The sequence below is a fragment of the Anarrhichthys ocellatus genome, unplaced genomic scaffold (genome assembly GCF_004355925.1).
Source record: "Anarrhichthys ocellatus isolate YVR2014 unplaced genomic scaffold, GSC_Weel_1.0 scaffold26, whole genome shotgun sequence".
In the NCBI taxonomy this organism is placed as follows: Eukaryota; Metazoa; Chordata; class Actinopteri; order Perciformes; family Anarhichadidae; genus Anarrhichthys; species Anarrhichthys ocellatus.
Window position 1 is genome coordinate 1,650,213 of NW_022280056.1, and position 25,021 is coordinate 1,675,233.

Genomic DNA, 25,021 nt, shown 5'->3' on the forward strand with positions numbered 1-25,021 from the left:
TCTCTCTCTCTCTCTCTCTCTCTCTCTCTCTCTCTCTCTCTCTCTCTGTGCGTGTGTGTGTGTTTTCTCAATCAGGAGCTGTTGAAACCTGTAGCTCAGACCTGCTGGTCAGAAGAGAGTGGGCAGTTGGATGATGATGAACATGTGGAAGGCACTACTGTAACTGATACACAGCACTCTGATGCTGATGTTGAGGTAGGGTGTATTGATCTGTAGCCACAGTGTTCACACCAGTGTATCATGGCATTCACTACAGACGCATCCTTTCCTTTCCTGTTCCACCATTAAAGGCAGATGCTTGTGAGAGAGGTATTGTGCAGTTGAACAGAGCCAAGCCAGATGCCTCTGTAACACCAAATGTCGACAACACAACAGTTGATGGGGGTTTTCCCCTTCTCTCATTTGCAGTGAGTTTGGCAAAGTACAAAGGTTTAAGGATAATCTCATGATTGTGGTTAATGCAGGTCAATAATCTCTCGGTGTTAAAGCTTCCTAAATACTGGTTTTGTTACACATTAACATTCAGAGGCTTGACCAGTGGGATTTGGATGATGTTCTCAAAAATCTGGACGGGCTACCTCTGCAACAATATGCGTCAGTTGAACCTTTGAAAACAAAAGCAGGTAAGTCATTATTTCACACACACCTGTTGCTATAGCAAATAATGAAGGGTTTATGGAGGATTATGGGGGGTTATGTATTTAATTGACATGATCAATTAACCTTAATGATTTAATCATAGAAGGTGCCAAGGACAGATCCAAGGGAAATATAATGGAGAGACTAGTTGCTTTCTGTAACAGCCAGTCAACCAAGTCTGTGTCCGAGCCTGTGAAAAGTCCAAACCACATCAGGTAAGTCTCATCACTGCTCATGTTCTGTGACCAGACTTGTAAGATAATGATAATAATCACCTGTTTCACGCAGACATAACAATGTGTGGAAAAAATCATCGGGGAGGTCGGAAGACGAGCTGCAGCTGAGCCAGCAGGAATGTCCCACTGTCTACATTGACCTGCGTTGCCCTGATTCTTCAAAACAACCACCAAGAACATCCCTAAATCTTTCATCAGAGTCCAAGTCAGCAGCCAAACGCAACAATCACCAGGAAACACCACCTGCAAAGAAACTCAATCTTAAAGTGCATGCTGGATCACGGAACGGGGACAGGTAAATATATCCTGCATTAGAAACATTTGTCACGCTTCAGTCCAGCACATTTTGTTTCAAATCATATTGTCATGTCTCTGCTTCCAGGGAAGTGACTGGAAAGAGTATGCTGCTTCAGAAAATCAGGGAGATGAACAGAAATGGAAATGGATATCCGAATGAATATGCAGACCCTACATATTCAGTGCCAGAGAATGTTCCAGAGAAACTGAACGAGAAGCTACCCCAGGCTGAGTCACACAATCTGTGGGGAGGCAGACAATCTTCTCATGTACAGGTTGAATACAGAAACCCCAAAATGAAAAGCCCACCAACAACTCAGCAAAGAACAACCAAACAACCAAAGCAGCAGAGGTATGCCTTGGTCTTCATTCATTCAGCACATCATCGAGGATAAACAGATATATTTTAACCGTGACAATGTTTTTGATAGTGACCACCAGAGAGCACGAGTTAAGCAGACATATCAACATGAACAACAGCAGATTCTTAAGCAACTGGAAATTCATCGTCCACCCAAATCTGTCAATCAGAAGCAGCCAGCTGCTGAAAGGACTGATGTTCTTTATGATTTTGTAAGTGACACAGAACTCAAAATGTACATTACCTAGAAAAAAGGCCAAAACTTACAGACAGTATTATGACTTGTTTTTCAGGAAGCATCTCATCTACAGTCCATCAGCACACTACCAGCAGATATTGAAAGTGAGAGACATATGCTACTAACTGTAGACCTCTCCAGTCCTGGCGTGGTTGGATCCAGATCTCACAGGACGAGAAAACATCTGAATTCAGCGGCAACCAAATCAGACATCTACAACACTTTAGTGGCTTGGTTTCTGTCTTTGGTTAGTGAGCAGCAGCTTCTCTCTCCTATGGTTTGTTATTGTAAAGCTGAGTTTCACCATGTAAGGGTCGCTTGTGTACGTGTATTAGGTTGGCCCTGAGCCACGTCATGAGGAAGACGAGGTTGGTGCAAAGGTCCCATTCTGGGTTGCAGGACTCCAGCAGCTGTGGACAGAGGACGGACTGGCTTTGCACGTCTTAGTTGTGGCTCGTCACTCCTATACACCAAGGGTGAACAGCAAAAAAAGCAACAAAACAAAAGAAACACACATACTCTGTAGGCTTTATATTAGCTGTGCTGATGCTGTTCCTCTTTTTTGTTTGTTTTGTAGAAAAGGGACAAAGACATCCACACACCTTTCTACAACCATGTCTGCAGGTTCCTCACTGAGACCTCGCTCACTCTAATCGCCAGCTGGCTGCCTCAGCTCAGAAACTTGCTGGACCAACAAGCCTATGCCTCACCCATCCATCTGCCCTCTTCCTGTTTAGATTGTTTCATCTCCACCACCTCCAACAAAAAGGTGATGTGCTTCAGAGAGTGTGATTCAATATCTTTTTCAAGCACATATCTTGCATTCTGTTGACTGTATTCTGCTCCCTTGTCTTTGTGTTTCAGGTTATAGATAGGACATTTGGTCTCAGTCCAGGCTTTTACTGGCAGACTGTGGAGACTCAGGAGCATGGTTGTAAGGGGAAAGAGACCACACAAGAGCTGCACACAGAAGTGAGCATGTCCCTCAACAGCGTCTGTCTTTTGATCCTAAGAAGCACTGAATCAGAGGTAGTGAAGGCTAAATAAATATATGTCGCTCTTATTTTTGTTACAGGTATCGGTCGCTCTGGGGTGCAAAGCTTTCATCCTACATCCTGTCATAACACACTACACCCTCCAACTTGTTCTCGACTCGGGGCTCGATGTGTGTGGTCTGCGGCTCCTTTATCCACCACAGGGGTTCCTGAGTGACAGTGCTGGTAAGACATGACTAAAGCCGTCTGGTCATAAAATACCCAATAACTCTCCATCTGGCTCATTGGTCTGGTGTGCATCCTGGTTCCAACTGTGTCCTATAGGTCCTTTGTCAGTGTCTTCATTGAAGTTAAATTGTCTCCCCCCTGACTCATAGGTGCTGTACCAGTTATCCAGAGAACTGATGAGACCTGCCAGCCTGTTCTTGCCCTTGCTGTGCGGGGCCTTCATGCCCACTCAGTGTTGAAAGATCTAACTAGTTCGTTAGATCCTCTGATGCCCAGAGAGACAGATCGCACACCTCTCGAGCCTCCTCTTTTCTTCTCCTCTCGACTGGCCAGCCAGGCCCACAGGGAGCTGTGCTTGTGGTTTTCAGGAAGAGTCGGAGGACAAAGTGCACACACTCACAACCGGCTTCTGAATAGGTTTGTTGTCAAAATGTCATTAGATTGTGTGAAAAACTGATTCTAAAACTGTTGTAATCAGTCACCGTCTACTTTTTGTAGAGTTGTTCCTTCGAATGACAGAAGAGGAGTCTTTCTGTGTGCTACAACGAAAGGTACTGTAACTCAACAAGGAGCCACAACTGTCAAAAGGGGGGAAACTGCCATCTGCCCACATTTCATTTTCAACTTTCATCTTTACTATCCTGCAGGAACTTTTGTTTGCAGCAAGGATAATACATTTTTTTTTTACATGAGTGGAGCCACTAATCCTTCTCTCCCCCCGCATAGCTGACTTACTCCTGGTGGTGTCGCCTGCCGTGCCTCCATGTTGTTACGGCCAAGTGCTGTCTGTTTGTGAACGCAGAGGCTTCAGACTGTGGGGGCTGCAGAGGCCACAGCTTCAGAGCAACGCAGCTGCGGTCCTTGGACTCTCCAACCAGCAGGTAGAACTACAATCTACTCATTCAGACTTCAGACCTTCAGAAGAACAGTGTGTAGAATAGAAGGATACGATTTTACTGAGCCTCATGACTCAGTCAAATGTCAAGTATTTGCTTTGTAGGGAATTTCACTATTTACTGGAGACATTGTAGAGGTGAAGGGGAAAAGGGATTTTGGTTGTACGGACTTAGAGCAATGACATTTCTATCGTAATGGAACATTTAGCTGCAATTGTAATCTTTACCCCAAATGCACCAAATGTTACTTCTGTGTTTTTTGTCAAAGTGTTGAAGCCTGTGTATATTTCCTCTAGGCTCGCGTGTTCTGCAGCCCACAGACTGTGACCCCAGATCAGGGTCAGCTGGAGCTGCCCTCTCACTGTCTGCTGTTGTTACTGAGGAAAGAAAATGCAGTGCACCACGGTGTTAGTCTGCCAGCAGGTCTGAATTCCATCACATATTATATCTAGAGCATAATTCATCTCAATAAATGATATCAAAAGTAAACACTTTAGATCAGACTTGAAAATGGATAACTAGATGTTTTTCTTCACTTGCCTCTTAGGGCTTCTGTACATTTTAGGTTTAATAATGTGAAAAGTCAGCACGTTTCCAATAAAATCACCTTGTAGTTACTATGTTGTTTCAGCTCTAATGAGAGAATTTAAGGCACAACAGCTTCTGGGTTGCATCCAGTCCAGAGTTGATGGAGTTCAGACAGTAGAGCCAAGCTTCTGTTTCCACACTGTGCCTTACAGCAGCTACGTGTACCGTGTCTTTGGTAAGCACCGTGTGTTCCGCATCAGTAAAGTAGCAGATGCTCCTCTGCTGTTTCCCTTTACGTTTCTTCTGTATATTTGTCTTTTAGTTCAGTGTATGTGGGCAGTGCCAGATCCCTCCAGTGTGATTCTGTCACATCAGAAGTGTTCATCCAACTCCGACATGGAGCAGGTGGCGATTTTGACCTTCTGTGGAAAGGACATGAGACAGGGCCTGAGCCTCCTACACAGAGTGCTGACAGAGGAGCCAGAAGGTGGGCGAAGTTCAACTGTAGCACAGCTTGTCCTGCGTTTTGAAATGGGAGTGGGCAGAACAAACAAAATCCACTGTCAAATACACATAGCAGCCTACACAGTTTAATGAATGAACAGAGTAGCGAGTATGTGAGTGAATTATTTATTTAGAATACCCCCCCCCACCTTATTTTTCAATGGTTGTAATGTTGATGATAAAGGTGATTTACAACATACAGGATTCAAGCTGCTTGGCCTGAAGTGGCTGCCTGCGTTGACTCGACTTCAGGCTCAGGAGCTGAATCCATACGAGGTGGGGCAGCAGCTCTGTCAAGACAGCGTGGACAGACTGATGCCATCTCCTGCCCTAGTGTGTGCTCTTAAACGTGTGGATGCTGTGGCTTCACTGAGGAAACTCTTACCGCAAGATGACCCCGGTAACCTCAGTGTCCTGATGTCACCCACACCTGAAGTGGCTTTCAGACAAGCCTCCCTCTTCTTCTTTGAGCATGAGATGATTCCTGGTAGGTTTGTTGAGTGCTGTATACAACATGCAATCAGATACCAAGTCTAAAATCGAGTCTTTTGAGTTATATAAAGAAAAATAATAGTCTCTAATACGCCAGGAAAAGTCTCATCCCCCCACTTCTGTCCACTACAGACCACAGCGTTGTGAGGTTTCCTCCGCAAAACTGCAGTACAAAAGGTTTGTGTAAAAAAGGAAAACATCTTGAATAATATTTACAACAACCATTGATATAGTGATGTCTAAAAGTAGATTTCTAACAACAACTCAACTACAGCACAATTACATTTTTTTAGTTGTATAAATCTGTGGAATTAAACTCTCTGACTCTGCGTGCACACAGTTTTCTCTCAAAGGTCGGCCTGCCGGGATAACTACTTTTGTTGGGCAATATATTTTCCCAGAAATAATTGCGATAAACGATGTTGTAATTTTAAGAGCATTTTGTGCCACTGATATAATGATATTATGATAGCATAATAATGCAAGTACACCCTTTCAAAGAGCAATGAACTGTTAATTCATAGGAATATTCATTTGACATTAAAATGTGAAATAAATAAAACATTCAAATACAACCAAAAAAGACTCTCTGGCTCTGTAATCAAAAATGTGCAATGTCTGCACAATGCTCAATTCTTATAATGGTCAGGAAAAAGTTGCTGTTTACTCTGGCATCACATTGGGTAGGATGTTGGGGACATTCGTGTGCAAACAGACAAGCATGTAACACAATATTGAGGTCAGCAAAAATGATCAAGTTCACCGTACACCGTACCATACACCGTACAATAAGTCGATAACGACTTATTGTACTATATTATCATATTAATGTCTTACTATCTAAGTTACAGTTTCTGTGAATTCTGTTACACGTTGATGTGATAATCAAGAGATACATCTTTCAGACAGAGTTGTGTTGTATAATGTGTAAGTGCGGGAAGCCATGACAGGACTTTTGAACATTCATCACGGATTCTGTTCAGATCCACAGATCACTGTGTGCCTGTTCAAGCCAACAATCTGGAATCACACGCTGGCTAAAATAGCCTGCGAACTCCAGCTGTGTGGCCTCACAATGGTGGGCCTGCATGTAGTGATCCTGGACAAAAGCACCGCCCACTCACTGCTGCCTGCAGAAAGTGTAACTGACGATGATTATCTCTCTGAAAAACAAGCTTTCCATTCATACAAAAACGTAGGCCTTGATGATTCATAAAGTGTTAACCTCTGTGTGCAGGACCCCTCAGACTTGGAGGCCCATGTGGAGTACTTGTGCTCTGGCTCCTCATTGGCTCTCTGCCTCCAGGGGGAAAATGCTGTAAGTAGGCTGCTGGATGTGCTGGACCGAGACGACTCGTCGCTGTGGACCTATCATGGCATGGCTCATTCATACAATGGCATTTATGGTCAGTGCCCTGTACTGCTAGTGCATACTGGTACACATTTAAGAACTGGATTGCTATGTGTGCAACAGTACCGGTGTATTATGTAAAGCACTTCGAATTGCCTTCAACTTGCCTCGTTTTACTGTATGGCTAAAAGGTCTGTAACCAATTTCATAGCATCAGGATCATATCAGAAAGCGATTCAGGATGTGAGGAGGTTTTTTCCAGAGGGGCTGTGCTGCACCGAGACCAGCACAATGAGACGGGAGCAGGTATGCCTATCACACGCATTTCACTTACGACTGATAAAAGACAAACATTCTGCGTTTGTGCTCGCTTCCTTCTTTCAGATACTCAGCGTGCGCTCAGACCCTTTAGTCTCTGTGGAGCGTCAACAGAGCTGCACATCGGCTTCCCCTTCAGGGGCATCAGGACCAAATAGAGGTTTGGACTGCTTGTCTGGTTTTATTTTGATGAACAGACAATTCTATGTATTGATAACTTGTACTAAGAGAAATGCTCTGTAAAGTCTGCAGAGCTAGGCTATGCCCTATATTCAGGTTGCATTAGTGGTGTACTCAGGTATTCATGTTTTCCTGACTATTGTCGCTCCACTGATCTCACTTTAAAGTCAAAGCATTGAAGATCTCATGGTTCACTTATCTATCAAAGCAAAATGGCTGCTTTTGAATTATTTAATCATTTATTGTGACTTTGGCAGGGACTCCTCTGGAATGATGTTGAAATATGACTCTGTTCCAGATGACCTTTGTAAACAAAGTTTTGCTTGTTTATTGGTACCAGGGATACACAGTGCTCTCTGGCAGACAACCTGTCTGCTCTTACCCTTGAATGCTCCACCTCTCAGCCGAGTGCCATCCCAGCTGGCAATGCTTGAGCAGCTGCTGAGGTCAGGCTGCCATCTGGTGGCAGGTAGGATGAGCATACTGGATAATGAGGAGAGGAAATATATCGCTGAGACACTGGAAGTGTCATCAAGAGGGAACGAAAGGGTGAGAAGGTTGGCTTGGTAGTAAGTTGCTTTAGGGCCTACTTTCTTATAAACGTGCACTCAACGGTTGGTCTTCCCTCGTCTCTCGTTTCATTAAAAGATGGCTCACCTTTACTCGGCTCCCTGTCTCATCATGGCGCTGCAAGGTAAAGCGGTTGTGAGCGGCTTTAACTTGATTCTTAGAAGGTAAGGAAAAAGAAAACTTAAAACTTCTACTTATGCGCATACATGTAGAATATGTATTTATAAATAACTCGTCCCTTTCATTGTCACACTAGTATCTACAAGGAGAGGCCAGAACTAGAAAAAGTGGGGGAAATGATAGTCTACCCAGAGTGCCAGAAAGAGGTAAATTATGAATATATCATTCATTCGTCAGCTGCTCTGTTAACCAACCAGGTGTAATGCTACGTTAGGATTTGTTGTATTGTCATGAAATATTGTTTTGTCTGACAACAAGTCACCTTTGAACTCATTTTTGTTTTTCTCTCCTGCAGGCCCAGCAGCTGATATGCTACCTATTTGAGGCCTCGTCTCCTGCCATAAAGTTCAAATAGGTGCACAAATACAAGCATGCCAAAGGTAATGGTGTTAGTTGGCATTTTTATGTCTGTTTTGAAAAATGTATTTTACAATTCAACTGCTCAGGACAGACTTGTTTTAGATAATATAAATATGTTTACAAGCGACTGTAATGTAATAAAGTTAAAAAGCACCTCTTGCCTTCTCTGGTGTCCACTTCCTGTTTAATGCACAAGCAGCATTTCAGATTGTTTAGTTCGATTTTCAGATTCTTTTTTTTTTTTCTTCTGTAATTTGTGTTTGAGACAAAAAAGTATTCACACATTTCAGATGAAAAATTATTTTAATACTCAAGATGATAAAAATAATTTTGTGAACTCTGTAAACCATTGCATAACTGTAGTGTAACAATTGAACAAGTGTTAACAAACTAGTAATGCATTACAGAAGATATTCTGTACACAATGCTCAATGTAGAAAAGAAAAATCTAGTATTCTAAGACTTGCACCTATTTCTGTGTTTACAACACAAAACATATCGATATACCAACAGAATCATTCTACAGTTATCAGTAGAGAATTCTACATATCCATACAGCTCGTCACAAAGTAAGGGACATATTGTTTAATCTATAAATAATGTCTAAACCCACGGACATTAAGTAAATCAAGCCATGAAATGCAGTTTCCTCAGATTTAACACATCATCTATTAAATCTCTGCATCACACTGAGAAAAATACATTTCTTTACTCAATTTCCTCATTATGCTGACAAATAGATATTTGAAAACTTGCATTTGTTTTAGTACTAATACATTTTATTGAATAGTAATTCGCAACTAGATGCTACATCATAATGAATTAACTGAGCTCCATAATATCCAGTGACCTGTTAATTTAATATCTAATTTAGAACAATACATTCAATATTTCAGGGCTTCGATGTTAGAATAACATTTCTACTGACATTTTCTAAAGAGTGTGGAACAATTGCTTCCACATTCAGATCATTTACTTTTGACAACACCTGCTGTGCTCGTATTTTACTTAATTTGAAAAGCTCCATACATCATATACATGTACAAGATTGCATAAATTTTCAGGCTCCATTTTCATAATATTAAAAACAAAAAGACAACACAACAACTAACAATAATGCAAAATAGATGAAACTATTCCAAAGCAGAGCGCAATGACACATCTAGTTCAGTTCATTTACAAGAGTCCCTATTTGGTGCTTTTCCTTACAATTGAGTTTTTGGTGCCAAATGACTTATTGAGATCAAAATTGTGTATTCGATGGTTAAGTATTGCTGTTCTTTTTGTTCTTTTGTATAATTGTATGGCAAATACAGACCGAGACAGATGACCAGCAGTCGTTTCTAACCTTTGTGTCCTCCTTTGGAACTGGTGAAGCAAATCTCATTAGATCAGCCTTTTTCCTTTCAGCTCAAGTGGCCTTAATCTAGAGGCTCATTTAGCGATCGCATTGTGGTCCACACAAATATTCTAAGGCACTGGAATTTTAAATTCTAATTAAGCATGTCATATTTTGCCATCTTACTGAGAGCAACCACTGTCTCGGAGACGTATTCTCTTCATACCGATCAAAATGATGTAATCATTAAAGGCACCGATGTACTTGAAAATGTAGCTCAATTCAACAAATCTCAAGAAATGAAAGCTGTGCTTATCAAGTGACTTTTTTATATCTTTTTTTTTTTTTTTTTTTGAAATTGGGGAAAGTAGACCACTTGAGAGACCAACAACAAATTACGAATAACAACTCACTTTTAATTACGTCTGTATCTGCCATTATCGTTTCTCACAATCACCACCTCTCCCGTCATTTTACAGAAACAAAAACTAATTTGGACCACTGCTTCAAGAAATAGAAAACAAAGAGTCAGATAGAAAGAAAGCCCCTTACAGTCACCGCAGGCCGATCATAACAGCATATAATGCATAACCATCCAAGTCCAAAGCGATTATGTAGTCAAACAAAGGTGTATATTTGACCTTTGACATTCCTTCACTGTAGACGACTTTTATACCGACACTGAATCCTCACAGCCAGTATCACACAAACCTGCCATAGACGTCAATGTATACTTAACACAAAAACTAATTTACAAATACACATTGTGTAAGGATGTGACCCATGGATGCATTGTTAACCATTTCTGTATCAACTCACTATCGCTAACTTAAGATAGAAAAAAGATGCCATTAATTGCTGTTAATGAACATTATCTATTTAAGGTACTAGGTGATTACTGTTTTAAATCAATTTAGGTTTATTACTGAAACAAAACAAATGATGAAATGTAGCAAAAAAGAAAGAACAGTTCAAGTCTTTGGTAAAACTGCAAAACAATGGGCTCAAGTCCATTAATGTAAGCAAAAGCCATTGGCATAGTCCTGTTGTTTACTCAATACGAGGAAATATGTCTTACTGAATAGAATATTGAAGCAAAAAATCCGTCCAAAAACAGAATTCCTGCCCCTCACTATGCTGTCTCAGTTTCATCCGGATGGCCTTGGTGCTCTGCCGTTTAAACTGTGGATCAGACCAGCGCTGTTCACAACTACAGGCTGATCTGTCCAATCATACCGGAGGAAATATTTGAATTCTGTTCACGGGTAAATCTTCTCCTCAGAACACCACTTTGGTTGTTTTTTAGATTCCCTCGCTAGACATCATTAGTTAGGTTGGCTTCACATCAACCAGAGTACAGAGTGAAACTAGCTCTAGCGTACACCGGGGGACAGAAACCCAACAAATGTACGTTCACCTTCGCTCAATGTTAAAAAGGTCTGTGACATCATCCTCAGCGATATACAAAAGTACTGAACCTTTGACTCAGATTTACAAATCAATACTTCGATCAAGTACAATTTAGTTAAAGTCGATGCAGAAGAGAATATTTCATAGTTTTGGAAATCTGAGCTGTGGATGCACAACATTCAAACATCTAAATGTATAACAAGAAGCTACATTAATATCTTTTCCAGCAGCAGCGAAGCTCGCAGAAGTTATTAAGCCTTTACTACACTAATAATAAGTCTACACAAATATCCTGGCAGTGTGACACAGTGCAAACGTTTTCCTCCTTTTTTCTGTTGTTTTTTGAAGCTGGTTAATATATCGCATAACATGCAATACCAGAAGTAGGCTAAGCCTGCCTTTTGTGCTGCAATATAATCAAGTCACAAATCATATAAATGCTGAAATACCATAACCGTTCTGGATTATTGTCCTCTGAGTTGCTTCATTGTCATTTATATGAATGTAAACAATGCATTTTCCCATATTTAGAAGTAGCAAAAAGTGTACCTGGAGATACATGATGTTCTATTGAATTGAAGGAATACAAAGTTCTTTTTAACACAGTAGAAGGTCATTTCAATTAGAGGAAGCCAAGCACAAGTCCTGTCCAATCTACAAGTCAACTCCGGACTTCTTCATTCACTGCAGAATCATTACACAAACAAATGAAAGTGACTAAAACGGTCTAAAAAGCATTTGTATATGTTAATATACAATCTGTCCTGTTTGCATACTCCCAAACATTGAATTGTAAAAACCTAATTTCAAAGACTGAAGCTGCACCGAAAGAGCACCACGACCACGGAGTGAGCGGGCGGGTCGTTGGAGGGGAGGACACGGGCGCTGACGAGCTTTCGTTTTCAGTTATCTTCTGCAGAAAAACTTCATCAGATTGGGCCAAATACTCCGGCATATATTTAGACATACATGTATCTAGTCATACACATGTCACCGTTTCTGCAAAGTCAAACCAGACACGCTGTGCACAAGCTTCGACTACTTGTGGTTCGCTCTGAAAACTCAACACATGACCTTTTTAACTAAGGCAAGGCACTTTAGAGTTAGAGGCCGATATGTTCTAGACACGGTCAAGAGACTAGATTCCTACAAAAATCACCACCTCAGGCTTTTAGCAAATACAATACATGCTCTTCTAATAGGCTAAGCTCTATAGATCTCTACAAAACAACCCAACTGATTGAATTACAGCCTTAACATGTAGCATGTGCCTTACTGGTATTACAGCTGCTGGTTATGCCTAAAATACATTTTAAATTTGCACTTATTTGATTGAAGTTTTATAAATCTAGCTATGAAAGTAGAAACCATTACGTACTTTTCTATGAAATCTGAATATCTAGAACCATGCTATGATTTACAAACATGAAATATCCAAATGATGTTTCACAGTACACACAAAAGCTTCAGACATTAGCTTATATAGAAAATATAAATCTACAAAAGAAACTCAAAAGAATACCTACAAAGCAGCTTAAAGCAAATGTCTATATACCCTTTAATAAAGTCCCAGGTCAACAAAGTGCTTCCATAACAAATCAAACTTAATGATGCTTGACTGGCTGCATTTAAAAAGATGTTTATGAAAACATGGCTTTATTTAAAGAGGAACACAAAGACGGGTCGTGTGTGTTGTCGTTTCCTTGGTTAATGTGATGACAGACACCTTGTTGGATGTGAAACATTTTACAAATCTGCATATTCAGTCTCTAGAGTTGGACAATACTCTGGCCAAAGATTTCGTTTTTTCATCAATTAGTCCTCATAGTTGTGAATGCAAGTGTGTATTAAGTATTAATTCCTCAGAGCATGGAGCTTCCAAGTGTTCTAGCACAAAGCGACCCGTTCCACACGCTCTGTAAATGGTATGAGCGCACACATTTCTTTTCTGGAATTTCAGACCGATGAGGTCAGAACTAAAATATGACTTCCTAATTAAGCATCAGTCACATTCAGGTTCTTGGATATCTAGTTTCTGGATTTGCTCCCCAAAGCTCCCGAGTGAATTCTTTGATTTATTGTATTCCTCTTTAAACGAACGAAAAATCTGCTTTGACTTTTGCCCATTTTATGTTTAACACCAGTGGAGCTGTTGAGTGAGTGAACTCTACATTTCCTGGCAGTATGTTGATTCTTTGCATCTGAAAGTGAAAAATGACCGTAAGACTTACAGTATGAGAAAGACACAGGAGTTGTTTTATACCTAATTTTAAAACTAGAGATAGAATATTAAAGTTACAGTGAGTAAGTTCTCTTTCTTCAAATACAATAATCTGATGTAACAGATCTATTAAAATCTTTTTTTAAATACACATTTCCTCAGTCCATTAACACGAGAGAAGAAATACAAACTTACACTCAATGTCTCCGAGTATGTTTATCAATCCCGTTTGCAATTTTATTTTTAAACTGTACTTTTCTATTTACTGTAAGAGCAATATATCCGGTTGGCAATGCATATCAGCCAAAACATACTGCTGACAAATATACAAAATATAGATCTCTGGACACAAGACACACGTCCTCTAGAGAGACTGATGATTGGAGGAAAGGGCACAGCGAGTTCATTTAATATTCTAATTTGAGTGCGTGGCTTTCCATTCAGAAAGCTATCGGGTTGAGCGATGTTAATGTGCGCATAAAATGAGCAAAAACTATAATGATTAAACCCCCTGTACACAGTCTGATTCATAATACTACTTGCTTTCTCAGTCAAACACCATCGTGTTCTAAATCAATTCAATCACTGTACGAAACAGACATTGCTATTTAGAAAATGGAATATCTATTAGTAGTTTTTCAAAGGGCTAAATCTTTAAATAGTACCTCGAGTAATTGTACATCACCACTTCATTATCTTTGCTCTGCAATAGGGACACTCGGTTTTACTCGGTGCACAGTTCTCACATAGTACATAATGTTGGCAAGGCTGCAGAACAATGCAGCGATCATGCTTTTGGCAAACTATACATTTCTTTGACTGAAGCTGATATATTACCTGTTGGGAAAGAAAAGAATGAATATCAGCTGCAACTAAGGGAAATACAATCCATGCAGACTTTTCAAATGAGCATGCTTGATGACAAAAGAACGTAGATCTCAATGAGAAAACTAGAGGCTACAAACGAAAATCTGTGTGTGATCTAGTCTGTCTTACCCCGTCTATAAGGTCTAGGTCATTACGCAGCTGACTCTGGATGGAGTGAAGCTTTGACAGGGGGAGCTTGTCCAGCTCTCTATAGCTACGAAGAAGGGGTGTTCCAGGGGTGCGACAAAGCACATCAAAGTCCCCTTGGAGCTCTTTCAGCTTGCGCTCCGTTTCCTCCCGTTTCTGTTCTGCCAGCTGCCGCTCGGCCTCGGACGTTTTCGCTTGTTCCTTTGCTTCGCGAGCGTCTTTCTGGCAAGCTTCACAGGCCTGGAACAAAGTGGAGTCTTGGGATTAGAAGAAGAAAACTTGCCACCGATGAAAAGGGAAATCATTCCGATACTAAATACGATATGTAATGCAATGGGAGCGCATTTAGAACACTGACTTGTTTGACCTGATGCCAGGCCTCCTCCCATTGTTTGATCTTCCTCTTGGCCTCGTCCAGGTCTCTGAAGAGGCGGGCTAGATCCGCACTGCTGGTTCCGGAGGTTAGGCTGCTGAAAACTGGAGATGGACTCGGTGAAAAGCTGCCACTCACAAAGTCCCAAATGCTGCTCGCCCCTCCATTCAAGCCTAGGGGAGGGATGAGTCACAATCACAAGAGCAAGCATCAAATGAATTGTTAGTTGGGGATGAAAAGTTTAAAATAATTCAGAGCTCTCTGATAATTCAAACTATTTCAATCCATCCTGAACTGATGGTTTTTATAGAAGTGATTTAGCTTTGAGAAGTGAATCTTTCTTGTTGCTTCATGGGGTAAAATACTGTTTCAATTAAACTCTCAGTACCTCTCAGTCTATTCTGCACATGGAACTAGATCACACATTTAGGTAAAGTTGATGGAAGTGCTCAATACTTTGCTAAAACTATAGGACTATAACAGAGTAGTGGTGCAGTAAATCTAGAAGAATCTTAAACTACTTTCATTGACATATAAGACTTTGAGACTCAAACCTGAAGTCAAATGCGTTCCAACTCACTTATCACAAACCGCCTGATGCTATCAGCTTACCCAAAGAATTCTGGGAAGAGGAGGTGGGGGTTCCCAGAAGGCCATGCTCTAGCTTGGCTAACATGTTCGAAGGTTGATTCTGCTGCGATAACGTGGCAGACAGCAGGGACTGCGACAGAGACTGGGAGAGGGAGCTCAGCGGGGAGGTGGAGAGCGACGACGAGGAATTAAACGAGGACGATCGAGCCAGGGAGCCAGGAATGTTGACGGGGGCGGAGCCAACGAGCACCCTTTGATCTGTGGGGACAAAGTAATGACAAGCAAACTACGGTGAGACCATTTGGGATCGACTGCTCGAACCACTGAAAGTACGATAACAAACTAGGTGTCCTTACTTGCCAGTCCCACGCTGTTGTCTTGCTCCTCTAACTCCTTATCAAGAGATGCAACATTAATGTCACTGAAGTTGAGGTCCAAAGCGGATCCTGAGGGAGAACAAAATACATCCAGCGGTCATCTTACCACAGAATACACAGTGCGAGCTCGATCCCGTTAGTCGACTTGACATACCTATGACGGACTCCACTGTGTTGCTCCCCGGATAGAAAGGAGTGGCTTTTGCATTCATGGTTGATAAGGTGGTGGGTGAAGAACTATCTGAGCCAATACTAGAGGCCAAGCTGGATGTTATGCTGGAGGTAAAACTTGATGCCAAAGGGTTCACCGCAGAGAATACAGTATTTTGTTTCTAAAAGGAGAGCACAAATGGCATTTGTTTGATTTGCAATTAAATCAATGCATTATATATTATGTAATACCATCAATCTATCGCCACAAAGTAACACATTGAAGCACAAACCTGTTTTTCTTGGTCCATTAACTTGTGATCCATCTGTCCCTTGTTCTTAATCTAAAAGTGTTCAAACACAGAAACAGCACATTTTTAATGACAAAACTACATTTTACATAATATCTAATATTTAAGCTAATGCAGCAGAAAACTAAATGAAGTGGACCTTTGGCCCTTAGCCACTGTTGACTTTACCCAGAGGAGCCACCTGTGACATCACGACGCGCTCTGGAGCTGCGCTGAATACTTGTAGTTCTTGTTTCTTGTAACTTTCCCCTGAATCAGAGGTGTGTTGACTGAACATATAACTGGACTCTTTCTGCCACCTGTAGCTCTAGTATTGATTTAAAACCAGTTCAACCACGATGATAGAATCAGACACGTTTACTGTGAGTGGGCTGCAACATCATGCAACTACGCTTCTTAGTGTAAAGGTACAAATACTCCTGGCTGTGTTTGCATCGTGAACTTATATTTTAGGCAGTATGATTGCAAGATGGAGCCTCTCAGAATATTAACAAAATGCAACATGAATTATGAATATCAACAATGAGCATTTTGCTGGCCAGTCACCCAGGTATAAACTACTGGATACTCTCATCACATGATAAGATACGATTGAGTTGTTTGTAAAGAACACCCAACACATGAAATCATCTAAAACAAAGCAATTTATGGAGAAATGTCTCAAATGAAAATGACATGAATGAGAAATAAACAAAAGAGTAATGGAAAATGAATGACAGCGACACATTGACAGTGAAGGCCTACGCTGTGTCTGTGAGTTGTACTCTTCCTAAAGCTGAAGAGAGCAGTCTGTATACCCGATACTCTCGTTCAAAGCCCGGAGCTCTAGGATAGTTAGACGTCAGAGAGGAGACGCTGGATGTGCTGGACTCTGAACATAAACTAGTATTAGTTAAGGATTTGGGCCTGCTGATGGATCCCACTGGGGATAACAAACTGTCGCTTCCTGAGCTTGGAGTTACAGTTGAGCTATTAGAACATGAAACCTGAGAAAGTGCACATGATCTTAATAAAAAATGATAAAAAATAAAAGCATTATTCTGAACGGACTAGAGAATCTTTCTAAGATTGAGAATGTAATAATGAATGAAATATAGTCTTAAATAGCACTTTCAATGAGAAATCGCCTCTGTTCTTTTAAAACAGCGTAGTCATGAAATGTAAAACAGTAAAGGAAATGGTACCAATGACAAATCAATGTATAAAGAACATACCAACAGCGAAATGAGAGCACGGTAAACAACATGTCGACACGTAAATCAAACACCTTGGACCAGTTGATTGGGATACATTCTCTATTGAGCACTGACGTAGCAACAGAGGAAACATACACTTCCTACTTGTCCATTGCTACTGGCTGCGGAGTTGCCTCCACTGTTCCACTCACTGACGGGACACTCTGAATACTGCTGGGAGCCCAGCTGGGACTGGGAACTGGACTGCATCACGGTCAGCAATGAGCTCATGGTCTCTTCTGTAGAGGGAATCCCTGAAAGGATCAAAAATACATATTCAATTCATATAGTGTGCAAACAACCAGGTGGCAAAGAGCTGCCATCCAATAAAATATCTTGTGACTAAATCAATCTAAAAAGGTAAATAGTGCGTCTGACTATAATGAAAGAATCTGTGTGTGTGTGTGTGTGTGTCCTTTGAAAGAGAAGTGTTCATCTTATCTACGTCACACTTGGTGGGTTTATTGCTGAGGGCCCAAGGACATGCAGTGTCGAAGTTGGCGCAATTCATTTTATAAACCTGTAATAAACGAGCGATATCGCTTCAGGGCTCTGAGAACAGTCCAGCATGTTGTGGTCAGCGGGTTTTTGCAAGTCAGCGGGTCTGCAGTTCACTTTTGCTGCTGGATGCACTAACGTTACAACTAAGCTCTTCTCAACAAGGGCATGCACTTTACTACAAATCTCACGGATTTGTAATTCTCTACTTTCGTACAGAAACAGTATTTAGACGAACTTTCACTTACTTTCTACATGTGCAAATGCACAGAACGGTCCTCTGGGACAGTACCCAGTCTGTCGCATATCATTGCATTTGGTAGATTTGTAGATCTTAAGAGAAACAAACAAAACAAAAGACACGAAAATAAGATACAAAGTGAAGATGTGTGTTTGTAGAAAAACTAGTCAACCACCAATGACGCTACAATATAGTATTAACCGAATAATTAAACATCAATTAATATCTTGAACTTGCAGCAGGATTACAGCCAAAAACTATTACTACACATTATCTGTATTTTGGCTTTTTTGATAAGTAGTCAGTTTTTCTGAGAAACATAACTCACTTACCTCTGGGTGAAACTGCTGTTCAGTGCGAGAGTGACAATACTGGCAACTGTCTCCGCTGTCACACTTTGAGGGTTCGCCCCATTCATCCCCATGTTTCACATTAGGGCACGGAGTAGACCTAAAGTCATAGAGTTAGAACCCTTAACCCATCACATTTACACAGCTCCATACAATTTGTTATTCTAACTTAAACTGAGTAATATCTTACCGATATTTGAACTTCCTGGGATTTCGTCTTCGGTCTCTACTGTTGTGGTAGTGGGGGCAGGCGTAGCCCTGTCTGCATAGTCTTGGGGGCTTAGTACACTGGTCTGTTTTGTAGTTGGCTAAAACAAAGTTGGAATCTGCAAAAAAATGGCACAAAGTATTAATGTGCATTCATTTTGAAGGAAACTAGCAAGTGTGTTGGTATTGCATGAGCCCGTTATCATCAAAGTGAGGCATACTCACCTTGCCACCGGGGGTCTTCTGTCAGAGTTTTCTCAATCATAGCTTGGCTGGCTAACACGCCCGGCTGCAGATCAGGAATACCTTCCCCAGATCCCAGCTGTCCATTCTGAAGGGCTTCTTGTGCTTGAATCTCTCTGTGCACACACAAACAATGCTATCTCTATTTCCAGTTCCGCAAAAAGATAGATAGATATAGATATAGATATAGATATAGATATATATATATATAACAAATCACCATTAAAGTTCATTGTGACACCGTATACTGGACCATCTGTCATATACCCTCCCTATATATACATTATGTATACGCAGGTGGAACAGCATACGAGAGGGTGATGTAATTCATTCATAAAATACAGCTTAGAAAGATAAGGTAATAATTCTACATTCAGCCCACTGTTTGCTTTGTCACCTGATATCATAGACCGGAGGTCGGAGATCATGTGGCCCGTGAGCGAAAGCACAGTGGAGTCCATTCTTCACACAATGCCCCCGAGCGTCCGTCTCATGGATACAAGTGCCCGTCTTGTAATAGCGTAGATGGTACTTGCGCTCCGTGTCGCCAGTGGTCCGGTGTAAATAAGGACAGCTAAGGAGGCAAGGACACAACGTCAAAAATGTAATTAGCCGAGCTAAATAAAAATTTAATGAAAAAAAAAAAAAAAAAGAGTTATGCCATTAAAATAATGAAGACAATGTGGCACCCAAACCTCAAATCTGTCCAAAACAAACTTACCACATGATCTTTATATAGTTGCACACTACTTTTAATCAACAATAAGACTCTGCTGTGGGTGCAGGGCCTCTGGAGATGTTTGGTCAAAAAGCCTCTTAAATAAACCAAATTTTCCTTTCTTGAGTAGCAACAGTTGCTATGGCAACACATTAAGGTCATACAAAAATAGCCGCCATTGGCAGAGGAGGAATAGTAGTCGTTCATTTTCCATTAGTTCAATAATCTTATTTCTATGTGGGACTCAATTAAAAGGCATTTTTAATTCCCATTCACACAGAGGGGCCGCCGCCCCTTCTGAGGATCTAGGTTCTGAGACTTTAGTCAACACGTACGATAACGCTCGACTCCTCTAGAGCCACAAGCCCGGCACTAAATGTTAAAATAACAGTAGCACCAGCAGTGAATGAAATGCTGGAGGGCTCCCAGACACGCTGTCAAGCAGCCGCATCTCAAAGACAAAGAGGTGCAGCTCATGTCACATGAAGGGTGAGTCCAATCTGAAATGTTAAATTTAGTTCTCTACATGCAACAACACAAAGAAGTGGCCGTGCAATCTTGCATCTTTAACATGCGGCCAACATCTGGAGCAACATCACACCTTTCAGATACTCAATGATGAACACTGCTCACAAAGCAACTACCTATGAAACCATGTTTTCATGGGTAAATAAATAATTCATTCAAAAATAAACAGCTCCTGCATTAAATTAGCTTTTATAATCAGTCTGGCATTTTATAACCTCAACTCAGCTGATGTGCACATATTACATTAAACAGAGCTCGTGTTGCTGTACAGCAAGCTGGTAAAAGAGTTTTTAATATATGAGAATTTCCCTCAAAATCCATCCATCCATCCATTTTCCACCGCTTATCCGGGGTCGGGTCGCGGTGGCAGCAGGTCAAGCAGGCCGACCCAGACCTCCCTCTTACCGGCAACATGTTCCAGCTCATTCTGGGGGATCCCGAGGCGTTCCCAGGCCAGCTGGGAGATGTAATCTCTCCAGCGTGTTCCCTCAAAATACACTAACATAATAAAACCACATGCTTTCAGTCCCCTAAAAAAACAGTTAGCTCCTTCTTGGTCTACGGACAATAACAAAGTGCTGCAGCTTCTCACTGTTTGTTTCAGTCACATGAAACAATGAAGTACTACTTGTATCCACACAACGCCTCCAAATGAAGACACACCTCAGCCCCAAGCCATTAAAAGGACATATAAACACTTCTCTACTTCATGAAATGTCCCCTGCTTTATATACATGTATGTTTGTGGCAGTAGTCTGATTTATTTCATAAATCTAGTCCTCATCCCAAACATGGCAGCAAAACATCAGTCAGTAGTCAGCAGCTGCACCACCACACCTTCCATGAAGCTGGAGGATGTTATGACTGAAACTGGGACTTACTCGTCTCCATCTGGACAGATGCCTGTAGTCTCGTCGTATTTGGTGCAGTACACGTCGGGGCTGTAGTTAAAAGTGCCGTCTCTTCTTCTGATGGGACGTCTTCTCCGCTGGTTGAGAAAGTGCCAATGAAAGCACGTAAACGGTCTGTGCTGCGTACACTTGTGCTGGAGGAACAACGGGCACTGCTCTGTCCTGAACTCCTTTAAGTATCTGAAACAATAAGGAACATGTAGAATCACGAGCCGCGTTTTAACATGAATGTTTGCACCAGGAAAAGTTCAAAGACAGCGTGCTGTCGTGTTATGTGGCTCGTGTTGTAGCCCACTGTGTGTTGTGGGTCACTAACGTTAGCTTGCTATTCACAGAGCAAACTACGCAAGTATTCCGACCTAACGTTGGCTGGAAGTCCCCGAGCGTACGTCTATAAATGTGCGTAGCAAGGGGGAACTCAAAATAAGGCCGAGCTATTTACAAGCAGACTGGTTAGCGAGTTCCTGGCTAATCATTTAGCAAACCAAGTTGACGGTTTTACATTCAAGGGATTACTAAAACAATGTCCCAACTCGGTAAAACAATTGTTTACGGTTCCGTTAACGCCTGGCTTGTGAATTAAGTGTTTTAAGATGTCCGTGTTTCCTGCATTAGGGTTGATGTCGTTCGCGTGCAGTCGTTGTTTGCTAAGTGACGTTAGGTAGTCACAATGCCTGGAAAAGCACCATGTTTTGAACGCACACACAAGAGTTGAGGAATGCAAGAAATGCTAACACGCGCGACTGCAAATAACCCTTTTAACAACGAGCGATTTAGTTGTTTCTGCGCAGCAGCTTTACTCACGTATAGTGGGTAGGTTTCTCGGTTTGAGGAGACGCATTGGCCGCCGTTTTCGAAACCGACGGCATTTTCAGTCAAAACAATGAACTGCGCATGCGCTCAGATCTGTTGCTCGCGTGCGTACACGTCCGCCTGCAAGCCAGCGCACTCTGCAAACATTGAAGCAGGGGGCGCTGCAAAGATGTGACCGTGACATTTTTCACTCTATTGTTACACCTGCTGCGGGAACGAAATTAAAATAATGACAATAACAACAACATTGTTACCCCCCCCCCCCTATTTCAAAGATCCTCAAAGCAGGATTTGAAAATACTGAGTTTATCAGTATTTCTTCTACCAGTGAACCCCCAGCCCTCCCCACCATCATCGTGTTCAATGAGCCACCAAAAAAAAAGGAGAAGAGTCTATTTATTTCATTTTCTTCAGCCTAATATCTACAGAAAAGTGCTGGAGGATAAAAAAAAACTTCTTTGGCCTAAAATAGTCATATTTAAGATTATAAACTCTGTTCTTGAATATAATGAAATAGCACCAATGTCCCTCAAAACTTTTTTTTCCCCATCATCTTCTTCAGGAAAAAGGCTTGCAATTATGGAAATCCGCACCACCAGAATTAAGTTTTCAACACAGAGTTGAAACAGTGGCTTAAACAACAACAAATATGTGAATACTGAAATATATGACATAAGATATGTGAATACTGAAAAAGAATATTTTATAAGTTATATATTCAATAGTCTATTTGAGAATCTATGACTTTGTTTTGCATTTGGCTAGGTCTAAACACGTCACTTGTGAAAGTCACAGCTCCAATGAAGGTGAAGGTGTGTGAGGTGGGGGAGATGTAAAAAGCCTCCCATGTTTTCAATGTGTGGAGCTTCATAATGTGTGTTAATCATTAACGTCTTTGTAGAACAACAGATAAAGTGTGATCTAGGTTATTTTAAAGAAACTATACTCTGATTTCTATGTTTAATATGATAAAGTGTAAAGTGTTTGCAGGAGCAAATGTTTTGGATGCGTATACACACTACAATAAATTCAGTTTATTTCGAACACACCATCATCTGCCTCCAGTGTGAATTTACAAATGTGTGTTTTAAGTTTTCCTGCAAACAATATTTTTTGTTTTTTTTCAATTGCCTTAAATGTTCAATATAAGGAATTTTTGGGGTCTGCCTGCAGCATGTCAAACTCCAATCTTTTTTTCTTCCCTTCTGTATCTGGGAAGCTAATCTGTTCTATTCAGCTCTTTTTTTCCTGTAAGGGATTTTAATTTACAAATGCAATTATACGCCTAATTCATAATTCAGCTGCTGAGGTCCACCGAGTGCACTGCCTAATAATTATGCATAAAGCCTGGACGGTCCTGTTGTAATTACTTTGACATGCCCCTCCCCCACTCAGCTTACAGTTGGACAGTGTCCAGTACCTTTTTTACACAGGACATATTTTAAGAGTGCTCACCTTTATGTGGAATATATTTAGCTTACTTTGTTTTCTGCTTCATTTCTGCATCTAAAGTTATTGTAGAGCTGAAGTAACAGCTGTCTGAACATTAAGATACATTTATTTAATTTTACTTTTGTGCAATATCACATTGTTTTGCACCTAATAAACTAGTCACTCTGTTTGTTTAGCACTTTGTTGTCTTTGAGCAACAGCAGCAGAGATACAATGAGGAAAATGTGCCAACAACTACACACATTTCATTCAACTTAGTCCGTAAAAAGAGCCAGGATTTGTCTCAAGAGTGCATTATCATCATCATTTGGCTGCGTGATCTTGCTTATCCCCCCTAATAACATAAAGATATTGTATTATGTTCTTTTACCAGATGTGTTGCTCACAAACTCATTGTTTAATCCAGCATCCTCCAGAGGAAGTATTAAATGTAAGCAAGGGGAAAAGTCACACCCTTTTCCCCTTCTGTGACGTCAGTCACCACAAACCTTTAACCTTCCTAGTCTCAGCTGTACACACAGTCCACTGTCAACCTCTTCTCACAGCATCTTGAATGCGTGTGTTTGTATGCGCGTGGATGTGTGATGTAAAGATGGTCCTTTGTCTCTTCCACGGTGTTCAGCTTGGAGGGTCTTGGTGTCTAGGTGTTGCTTGTTTATCTCAGTGACCATGACAGCTCTCATTGGATTATTACTTCCCTGTCTTCCTGTCTTTGTGCCCTCTGTGGCTCTGATAGAACCGTGTGCTGTTTATGGAAGAATACAAGTCTAAATCAACAACCAAAAATCAAATATAAAAGACAAATCTGTGAAACATAGAACAAAGTGATTGCTTTCCTGCAGGGTAAGAGTGAAGGACATAGGACAGTGTAATGGGAACACCATGCAAAAGTATCTTTACTCTAATAAACAATCACTCAAGCAATCCTCAGCGCTGCTTTCCCAGGCTGCTGGGACTGTTACAGCTGGAATAACAGCTTGTGGTTTGGACTCCTGTTTTTCCCAGTCACACCATTATCTCTGGCTGCCTCATGCACAAATCCAGCTCAGGCCCACCGCAGGCCGGCAATACACAGATTTTATATGTTGATGTACAATCCTCAACCTATAGGCGTGAGTTCCCTGTACTCTTTTTGCCGTTGCTACATCACCGCTTTATATTCCTAATTTGTGTGTGTTTTTTTTGTGTGTTTTGCACAAATGTAAAAAAGAAATGGAATATTCTGTAATAATTTATAATGTTTGCTGGTGACGGGTCAACACACAATTTGAGGCTGTAAAACTTAGTGGCAGGTTTCATTAAAACCTTTGCTATTAAGTGTCTAAAAAGTGTTTAAAATGTTTAAACTGCACCTGTGTAGCCTGGCAATCTGCATTACATTAACCTATGGTCTATGTTTTAATGAGGATCTTCCTTCTGTCAAAAGCATTTTTATATTCTAAGAGAATCCACATGTCCAGTGATGGCCTTTGGTACCTAAATATGTTGCCATAATATCTGTGTTAATTTAATAAAAAATACATTAATTCCATTCACAGACAGAAAAGCAAGCCACACAGATGTATTATGTTTTAGGTGGAAATATTTTATAAACTGCAATGGCCCACCATCGACCTGTGTAATGCCCCTGTGACACAGTGTAATGGCTGTTACAGATGTGTAGGCA

General features: G+C 41.0%; 2 protein-coding genes across 6 annotated transcripts in view; one reads left to right on the plus strand and one right to left on the minus strand.

Annotated features, from left to right (window-relative positions):
* The window catches only part of LOC116391380 (uncharacterized), a 9,391-nt gene extending 870 nt beyond the window's left edge, over positions 1–8,521 (plus strand). Inside the window, exons 3-29 of one of the 4 annotated variants that reach the window (XM_031861899.1) lie at positions 76–195; positions 291–407; positions 527–623; positions 743–854; positions 928–1,170; positions 1,258–1,524; positions 1,604–1,745; positions 1,827–2,018; positions 2,107–2,247; positions 2,349–2,540; positions 2,636–2,743; positions 2,847–2,991; positions 3,144–3,411; positions 3,493–3,545; positions 3,721–3,875; positions 4,187–4,313; positions 4,522–4,905; positions 5,125–5,409; positions 5,547–5,591; positions 6,398–6,555; positions 6,652–6,820; positions 6,977–7,071; positions 7,150–7,243; positions 7,604–7,812; positions 7,912–7,997; positions 8,090–8,159; positions 8,309–8,521. In XM_031861899.1, the coding sequence (XP_031717759.1) occupies positions 76–195; positions 291–407; positions 527–623; positions 743–854; positions 928–1,170; positions 1,258–1,524; positions 1,604–1,745; positions 1,827–2,018; positions 2,107–2,247; positions 2,349–2,540; positions 2,636–2,743; positions 2,847–2,991; positions 3,144–3,411; positions 3,493–3,545; positions 3,721–3,875; positions 4,187–4,313; positions 4,522–4,905; positions 5,125–5,409; positions 5,547–5,591; positions 6,398–6,555; positions 6,652–6,820; positions 6,977–7,071; positions 7,150–7,243; positions 7,604–7,812; positions 7,912–7,997; positions 8,090–8,159; positions 8,309–8,368 (4,134 nt within the window). In that variant the 3' untranslated portion in view covers positions 8,369–8,521. Of the gene's footprint in view, positions 1–75; positions 196–290; positions 408–526; positions 624–742; positions 855–927; positions 1,171–1,257; positions 1,525–1,603; positions 1,746–1,826; positions 2,019–2,106; positions 2,248–2,348; positions 2,541–2,635; positions 2,744–2,846; positions 2,992–3,143; positions 3,412–3,492; positions 3,546–3,720; positions 3,876–4,186; positions 4,314–4,521; positions 4,906–5,124; positions 5,410–5,546; positions 5,592–6,397; positions 6,556–6,651; positions 6,821–6,976; positions 7,244–7,603; positions 7,813–7,911; positions 7,998–8,089; positions 8,160–8,308 lie in introns of all 4 variants that reach the window. The other 3 variants (XM_031861900.1, XM_031861897.1, XM_031861898.1) reach the window with 3 other exon arrangements.
* Positions 8,522–8,657: 136 nt separating this feature from the next.
* On the minus strand, positions 8,658–21,972 carry unkl (unk like zinc finger). Of its 2 annotated transcripts, XM_031861905.1 has the most exons (16): positions 21,895–21,972; positions 21,061–21,270; positions 19,331–19,507; positions 18,916–19,049; positions 18,674–18,809; positions 18,466–18,583; positions 18,141–18,225; positions 17,491–17,648; positions 16,957–17,145; positions 16,142–16,192; positions 15,853–16,030; positions 15,678–15,767; positions 15,343–15,579; positions 14,716–14,903; positions 14,340–14,597; positions 8,658–14,180 (listed from the first exon to the last, which is right to left on the minus strand). In XM_031861905.1, exons 1-16 carry the CDS (start codon positions 21,957–21,959, stop codon positions 14,025–14,027), a joined length of 2,430 nt encoding a protein of 809 aa, XP_031717765.1. In that variant the 5' UTR covers positions 21,960–21,972; the 3' UTR covers positions 8,658–14,024. The 2 variants fall into 2 exon arrangements, with proteins under 2 accessions (XP_031717765.1, XP_031717764.1); XM_031861904.1 differs by lacking the exon at positions 16,957–17,145.
* Between the last annotated feature and the right edge of the window lie 3,049 nt (positions 21,973–25,021).

Bases quoted from the DNA above. Each gene is read 5' to 3' on its own strand.
- unkl (XM_031861905.1), bottom strand. From the start codon at position 21,959: ATGCCGTCGGTTTCGAAAACGGCGGCCAATGCGTCTCCTCAAACCGAG. The intron at 18,810-18,915 runs GTGAGTATGCCT...ATTTTTTTGCAG, and splicing joins AGAAGACCCCCGGTGGCAAG to ATTCCAACTTTGTTTTAGCC. The intron at 17,649-18,140 runs GTAAGTGAAAGT...TGATCCTTTCAG, and splicing joins TGCATTTGCACATGTAGAAA to GGATTCCCTCTACAGAAGAG.